This window comes from Ananas comosus, linkage group 5 (assembly GCF_001540865.1).
Source record: "Ananas comosus cultivar F153 linkage group 5, ASM154086v1, whole genome shotgun sequence".
In the NCBI taxonomy this organism is placed as follows: Eukaryota; Viridiplantae; Streptophyta; class Magnoliopsida; order Poales; family Bromeliaceae; genus Ananas; species Ananas comosus.
This window is the reverse complement of record NC_033625.1, coordinates 7,308,806-7,316,885: the sequence shown is the minus strand read 5'-3', so window position 1 is coordinate 7,316,885 and position 8,080 is coordinate 7,308,806. Positions and strand designations below refer to the sequence as shown.

General features: G+C 35.1%; 1 protein-coding gene across 1 annotated transcript; it reads left to right on the top strand.

The window, feature by feature from the left end:
• LOC109710565 (magnesium transporter MRS2-F-like) lies at nt 1,640-7,546 on the top strand. The gene is made up of 6 exons (XM_020233250.1): nt 1,640-2,218; nt 3,673-3,933; nt 4,486-4,614; nt 4,802-4,947; nt 5,217-5,352; nt 7,028-7,546. Exons 1-6 carry the CDS (start codon nt 1,805-1,807, stop codon nt 7,307-7,309), a joined length of 1,368 nt encoding a protein of 455 aa, XP_020088839.1. The 5' UTR covers nt 1,640-1,804; the 3' UTR covers nt 7,310-7,546.

The following is an 8,080-nucleotide window of genomic DNA, read 5'->3' as shown; positions in this document are numbered from 1 at the left end:
CATTGTACTTTAGATTTATTTTCATTTTGATACATTATTTTTTTTCTCTCATAAATATTATTTTTTTCTCGTCGATTTTTACATTACTGTTAATAAATCTATTGCCATATACAAAATCTAACAACTTTATTAAGAGGCACCGGTTAAATAGTAAATAAAATATAAAATAAATCTCAATAATAAACTTATTAAAAATTTCTATTAAGTTATTTTTTAATTATTTTTTAATTATTTTTATATATTTTATTTTTTTATGTCAAAATAATTTAAATATATACTCTGCCACTTTCAACTAGCAATAACAACTTTTATATAAAATTAGAGATTTATTATTTATAGTGTAAGAATTAAACAAAAAAAATAACTGAGTGGGTCTTTGAAAAAAATATAATATAGAAAATAAGAAAAATACATAGGCTGCATTTTGTTTGTGAGATATCCCGAACAAGGAAATATCTCCTAATTTAATTTGTACCTAAATAACAAAGATATCGGACAAAACAAGTTATTCCGGTCAAAATGGATTGTTCTGAAACAACTGTTAAAAGTTGTTTTAGGGGAACTAGGAGCAAATTTTCCAATTTTCTTTATTTTATTAGATAAATAGATAAGTAAATTTTATTATATAATATAATAATTAATTTTGATATATTATTTATTTTATTAAGTTGTATTATTTATATATTAATATTTAATTATTTTCTTTTGTATTATATTATATATATTAAATTATTTTTTTCATATATTATATTTCTTTTAAATTTGTATTGAAATTTATAATAATAATTAAAATTATACGGATATAGTTAATATTATATTTTATTCATTACATACATTATATATAATTTATATAAAATAAATTGGAGTCCAGTTAATATACTATTCTGAGTATGATCGCCTTCGTATTTATAAATCGTTTTCGATAATAGAACTTTCGAATCGACGATCCATACCGCTAAACGTTATCTACAGCATTTAAAATTTTTAGAAATCAAATTGTATAATTTTTTGACATCATTTACCTTACGATCAAAATATTTCAAAATTAACAATTTTTAATGGTCGTTATAAGATACTTGCTAGTTTAACGGTGTAAAAGAATCGAAATCGGTTGAATTTTTGATAAAAAATTCTATTCACTATCTAGATAAAGATCAATAATTTTGATCTTAAATTGAATGATCTGATCATCCATTTTTAGGACGTCATTCGATTTTGTAAAGTTCAATTTTCATAAGTTATTTTATAAAAGTCCTAATATTTTCAGATATCCCTTGGTATGTTACCATTAGAGAAGCGTTAGAAAACTGTTTATATTTTCAATTTTGCCATCACAAATATGTCCCTATAAAAATTATAACAGTATAATATAAAGGGGGTAAAAAGATCAAAAATTAATTAGGGTAAAGTATTTAACCTATGGTTATTTAAACTTTTCTAACGGATTCTAACGAACGGCAGAAACATATATAAAAATATTAGAATTTTTATATGAATAACTTATAAAAAGTTGGACTTTATAAGGATATATTTATAATTTATTATGTTTGCGGGGACATGTATGTAATTAACCCTAAAATTTTTATGAGGGTGTTTGTGTACTTAGTTGGGGAAGTTATCGGCTACGCAAAGCAATGCAGCGTAAGAAGACCGTGACACATCACGTCTTTGATTCGGCAACTTCCACCGTACTCGGAGCTCTCTCTCTCTCTCTATCCACCTTCCGAGGTCGAAGAAGCCCTAACCCTAACCCTAGAAGCCGACCCCCGATCGATCTCGAGCGGGGGCGAGGGAAGGAGACGAGATGAGCCCCAAGAAGGGGGCGCCCGACGACGACCTTCCCCACCACCACCACCACCACCGCGCGGCGGCGGCGGCGGCTCCGCCGGGGGCGGCCGCGAGGAGGAAGGGCGGCGGGAGCCGGGAGTGGCTCGTCGTCTCCGACTCCGGCCGATCGCGTCTCGAGGAGGTGGGGAAGCACTCGATCATGAGCCGCACGGGGCTCCCCGCGCGGGATCTTAGGGTTCTAGACCCCCTCCTCTCCTACCCCTCCACGATCCTCGGGAGGGAGAGGGCGATCGTCATCAACCTCGAGCACATCAAGGCCATCATCACCGCCGCCGAGGTCCTCATCCCCAACTCCAGGGACCCCCTCGTCGCCCCCCTTATCCGCGATCTCCAATCCCGCGTCTCCGCCTCTTGCGACACTCCTCCGCAGGTGCGTGCTCTACGTCTCGCTCTTTCGATCTCATTTGGATTCGATTTCGCTGTTTTGGTTATAATAATCGATTCTCTGTTGCTGTTTTGGGTAATTTAGTATGAAATAGAAGATGTTGATTGGATTACGGTGTGCTAATATTTGTTGTTTACTTAAAATTTGACCGATGTTGGTACTGAATAAATATTATTTGCTCACAATATCTTTTTTTTGATTTGTTTATTATTTCACCGAATACTTTTGGAGTTTTATATGATTAAGTTTCTTTGTTATCTGATACATGAAACGTGAAAAATTTGGAATTTTATATGATTTAGTTCGGGTGTTATCTGAGGCACGAAACGTGGAAATTAAGGGCCTAATACCTTTTGAGGGGGAAAAAAGAAAAAGAATGAAATGGGGGGTAACACCTATTCGGTGTGGTGTGTTGTGTGGATTTTGATTGCGTAGAGTTGGTCGAAACGGCAGTTTTACCTTTGACCTCCTCAGCAGCCTCTCATTGACATAACAGAAACTTCAAATTGAATCTTGCGCTCTCGCACCAAAAGCTCATTTCAGCCTTTTGCTGCAGCTGAAGCCTCGGTTTGTTGAAGCTTTTCCTTTATAGAGTAGAGAAGTTGTTCTAGAAACAAGACCAAGTAGGCAATGAGAGTAGGGGTGGTTTTGTTTTTGTTATCTTTCTTTTCTTGCCAAGGAAATTTTGATAAATCCATATGCTGGAAAAGATGATGCAAATGGTTGGTTTGACTTAATTTGATGGCCTACTAGAAGAAAGTAATATAAATTTTCTTCCAATACAAAAAAAAGTAGGCTTGTTTATGTTATAAGTGCTGTACTAATATATTTGAGTGGTTATTCTAAATTGTCCTGTGAGGTTGGTTTGGGTTGGTTGAGAGTGGTTGATTGCACGGATTAGATACACTTAATCACTTAATTAATTAATGTGTCAACTACTGAGCATTAATCAAATGTGATTCATGTGAATTTTTCACAGTTCAGACCCAATATATGTTATCAACTTTTCCAAGATATCGGGTTGTAAAAGATAAAGATACCTGAAAGCAGATAGGAGAATGGATGACAAGATCTTTCATCAGATCATTTGTAAGATTGCAACACCATTCAACTACAAATGGCATTGTTTTAGCTGTCGTCTTCTGTTCAGGTAGAGGTTCAAGGATGTAATTTAGATCATCAACCCATTTTTAGTCGAACATCTAGATTGCATCCGTGGAGTAGATGATATCAACCACTATTATTATGGTTACATGGCTCCTTACTGGCTGGGTTTTACCAGGTTCCAAATAGTGGGGCCGTGCCCTGTGTACTGTGCATGTTGTGTATGGATTTGCCTCTGAAAATAGCAATACAAAAATGCCCTTTAATCTATAGATTGAATTCCGAGACTTTGACTTTTAACAATATGATTGTAATTGTTCTTCTGTGTCTTTAAGATCAAAGAGCCTGGAGATGTGGATGGGGGAGATATGGGAAAGGCTGTATCGTGCTGGCCTTCATTTCCTGGTTCCAATGGGGCAACCAGTCATGTAGCCAAGATCACTAAGAAGAATGTACCATTAACAGTAGAAACACCAGAGGGTAACGATACGCCCACAATCGGTATTCACAAAGATGGGAGCAAGCACGTATTGCCCTTTGAGTTCAGGGTACTCGAAGTCTGCCTTGAGTCTGCATGCAGGTGCCTTGAAGCTGAGGTATGTGTTTGATGTGCGCATTGCATTTTCTACACTTCTATTAATACACATGATTATTTTCTTCTGTAAACTGAATGGACGTCTAATACTATTTTGCCTATTCTTGAATTACTTCCATCGAGTAAATTAGAAGAACTTTCCGAACTCATTTGCTTGCCCTGCTGGAAGTGCAAATATTCTGACAATGTGGATAATTGTCGCTCTAGTGTGTATTGCAAGTTATCTATCTTTCAGGGTCCAAATCTTCTCATATATGAAGCCGTTCAATTATTAGTATAACTTCTAATATCAGAAACCACAAATGAAGCTTGATAATTTCCACAATTTGGTTTTATAATTTGAAAGATGTTTCTTTTATTTTTTTTGGCTTTTATTCTTGGATTTGTATTATTCACTTAACCTATAGTTTTGGTTGTCCAGCATTTTAATTCCACAGAACTTTTATCTTTATTGTTTAATCTTGTAATGACATCATGCAGCTTCCATCCTACTAATCACATTTGCCATCCTGCAGAGTTAATCGTTTGCTATTAATTTTTTTTCCCTTGCTAGACACTGACATTGGAGCAAGAAGCCTATCCCGCTTTAGATGAGTTGACTTCAAAAATCAGCACACTTAACCTTGAGCGTGTTAGACAAATTAAGAGCCGCTTGGTGGCATTATCTGGTCGTGTGCAAAAGGTATGAACTCAGAGCTGTAATGCAATTCATGTTTTTGGGAAATCCACAATATTCAATTAGTTTCACTTGAAATTAAAGCAGTTTTCTGCGTAATGGTGCTAACTTTTTTTTTCCTTTCTTTCTAGGAGAAGCTCTATTGCTTAATTTTCTAAATTGCTCGTATTATATTTCGCTTACCTTTTTATAGGTAAGGGATGAGCTTGAACATTTATTGGATGATGACATGGACATGGCTGAAATGTACTTAACAGAGAAGCTTTCTAATCAAACACTTGGTGAATCATCATTGAGAGAGGAAGTCGATGGCGATTCATTTCATCTGGACGAGGACGAGTAAGCGAAATGTATTTTTTAAGAGAAAAGAAACAATTATAAAACATTTGAATTACAGCTCTGTATTGTGTCGGAACCAATATGTATCTCGTTTTCTAATGTTCATTGTTCATAATTATCTCCTTCAATTTTGAGATTATTATAGCTGAGTGGTTTAGATTTTTTACATCATCTTGGTTTAAAATTTATTTTACTTCTTATTCTTAAGGCCTATAGGAATTCCGGTAATGCTTTCTAATATTTTTGCATTAATTTGTTCATATATTCAGCGAAGGAGATGTGAGAAGTGAGACGGGTACGAGCCGTGGAAGCTTAGCTGGTTATAAACCTAACATTGAGGAGCTGGAAATGCTTCTTGAGGCTTATTTCGTGCAGATTGATGGCACATTAAACAAACTATCCCATGTATGTATCTTTTCTTCTTTTGCATCAATACTCGGGTACTCAGTATAATTTCATCTGCTTTTAATTGAATCATTTGTCTTTGAGCTTCAGGATAAGTAATTTTGTTAGGTTAAGTTACCGGAATCACTGCTGTTGTTTTGCAAAGGGATAAAATAAAAAAAAACGTGCAATTCAAGATTCAATGGGGGAAAAAAACGAGAAACCTATTTTTCTCTTGAATATTCAGGAATAACAATCAAATAGTCGATGCCAATTTTTTTGACTGAAATGCCACAATCTGAGCGATGGTTTTGCTTATCTTACTGCTTGAACTCATTATTCTCGAGCTTGTCTTGTGAAAAAGTAGCGCATTTCTTGCATCCTTGACATAACAAAAGCAACATTTATGTTGAAATTTATTAGACTAAGATATTTAAGCTATGTTGTATAGAAGCCAAATCATTGTTTCTACATAGGGAGCTAGGCTGGTATATTATCGGTAGCACGGAGGCCTCCGTGCTACTAAGTTGTTTTCAATGATGCGGCTTCCAAATCGACGATCGGCTCCGTTAGACTTGATTTACACTATTAAAAGTATTTGAAAACTAAATTTCATAATTTTTCAACATCATTTGGCTAGTGATCAAAAGATCTCAAAATTGACAATTTTAATGGTAGATGTGATGCATTTGTGAATTTAACGGTGTAAAACAATCCAAATCTGATAAAATTTTTATAGAAATTTTTTTTTACTATTTAGAGTAAAGTCAGTACCTCTGATCTTAAATTCAAGTCTTTTATCATCATTTTTTATGGGATTTTTATTTTCAGCCGTTCATTTTTAGCCTACTCGTTTGATAGGTAAATGATACCGAAAAATTATGAAATTTAGTTTCCAAATACTTTCAATAGTCTAGATCAAGTCTAATGAAGCCGATCGTCGATTTGGAAGCCGCATCATTGAAAACAACTTAGTAGCACGGAGGCCTAGCTCTCTACATAGGTCTTGCAAAGTTTTTAGAACTAGTGCCATATTGAACAATCCAGGAAAACCTTTTATTCTTAGGTTTGCCATTCTATAGAAATTTGTTATTTATCCTGCCATAAAACAATAGAAGTCACATTCCGGTATTCTCCCCAAAATATTTTAGGAAATACTGCATATATATACTATGATTTTCACATTGCCGTATGGAATATTGAGATTTATGTCACCCACTTAAAGGATTAAACTACAAGTTCCATCACTTCGCTTCCAAGGATTTTAGCTTCAAGGCATGAAGTTGTGTTGAGCACTTGCCAGTACAGTGCAACGCAATGTGCGGTATGTCATTTGTTTGTCGTTGACACAATACCTATCTGCCAACACACTTTGGCATGAAAAATTTATTTTCCTTGGCACCAGGATGTTTTTATTGCTTCTAACATATTTTTTAATGAGCTTTTTGTACTCTATTAACTAGTCAATTTTTTTAAAAAAGGGAGTTTTTAATCGTGCCATTGGCACTAGAATCATATTGTACTGATACCTTGCTGGCGCAGTACGACACTGTGGGCATAGCCCGTTGGCATGGGCACTTGAATCCTTGCTTTACGATTGTGTTAAATGTTCTGGCATGTTTTAGCAACGTGGGTTTTCTATCATTGCCTAAATTTTCTACATTCGACTATCTACTTCCCTTTTGTCTCAATGTAGTTAAGGGAGTACGTGGACGACACCGAAGATTACATCAACATAATGCTCGACGAGAAGCAGAACCAGCTTCTCCAAATGGGGGTCATGCTCACCACCGCGACCGTCGTGCTCACCGCCGGCGTGGTCGTCGTCGGCCTGTTCGGCATGAACATCACCATCGATCTCTATAACAGCCCTAACCAGTTTAAGTTTTGGGAGACGACGATCGGCACTATCGTCGGCTGTATAGTCCTGTACATCTTGGCCATTGGTTGGGGGAAGAAAAGCGGACTTCTGCAGTAAATACCACATTGTTTCTACGGTAGTTAGTTCTCGAAAATAAGAGAATGATACTGCAAACTGTTGCATCTGGATTTTTTTATCATTCATCCCTGGAAAAGCAGCTCACATCATGCTTTTGTAAGTATTAATGATACGAAGATAATGTTGCTTATATTTATGCGTTTAACAGATTATTAGAGATATATACATATACATTATATAATATAATAAAAGCTTTACCCACTTTTTCTGGGAGTATATTTTGTTAGGTGAAAAAACAGGCCTGTGTAACCATGAAAAAGCTGTTTCTGTTGAGACAGATGGTTAAGGATTACCAGACCGCACCATTTGTTTGGAATCCTTCAAACCCTTGGCATGCTTCAGTGGCAACTATGGTGTCTAGAGTTTGAGCCCTTATATGAGCTTATATCCCCAAGCTCCTCGTTAAGGTTGGAAGATATTTAGGGGTCATATAGTTAAACTAGTGTAGTGAACCGCGTGTTACGACGGGCAGATACTGTTAAAGTAAAAATTTGTAAAAAATAAAATATCAGTTTAGTATAAAAAATAATAAATATAGTCTATATTATAGATAAACATTTTTTTTAACAAAAAACTATAATGAAAAACAATCAATCGTTCTAATAAAATTATCTTGTTCAAAAGAGATCGCATATAATGCAAATGGAGGATTAAAATTATTTTTATAACACAATAATCAAAAAAATATCATATTGCAGTTAATATGATATATATATAATAGAATGCATAATAACACTCGGAAAGAAATCG

What these genes read in the sequence shown, in the direction of transcription:
- LOC109710565 (XM_020233250.1), top strand. Translation starts at nt 1,805, where the DNA reads ATGAGCCCCAAGAAGGGGGCGCCCGACGACGACCTTCCCCACCACCAC. An exon ending in TTTCATCTGGACGAGGACGA is followed by an intron (nt 4,948 to 5,216) that starts GTAAGCGAAATG and finishes TCATATATTCAG; the next exon opens with CGAAGGAGATGTGAGAAGTG. An exon ending in CATTAAACAAACTATCCCAT is followed by an intron (nt 5,353 to 7,027) that starts GTATGTATCTTT and finishes GTCTCAATGTAG; the next exon opens with TTAAGGGAGTACGTGGACGA.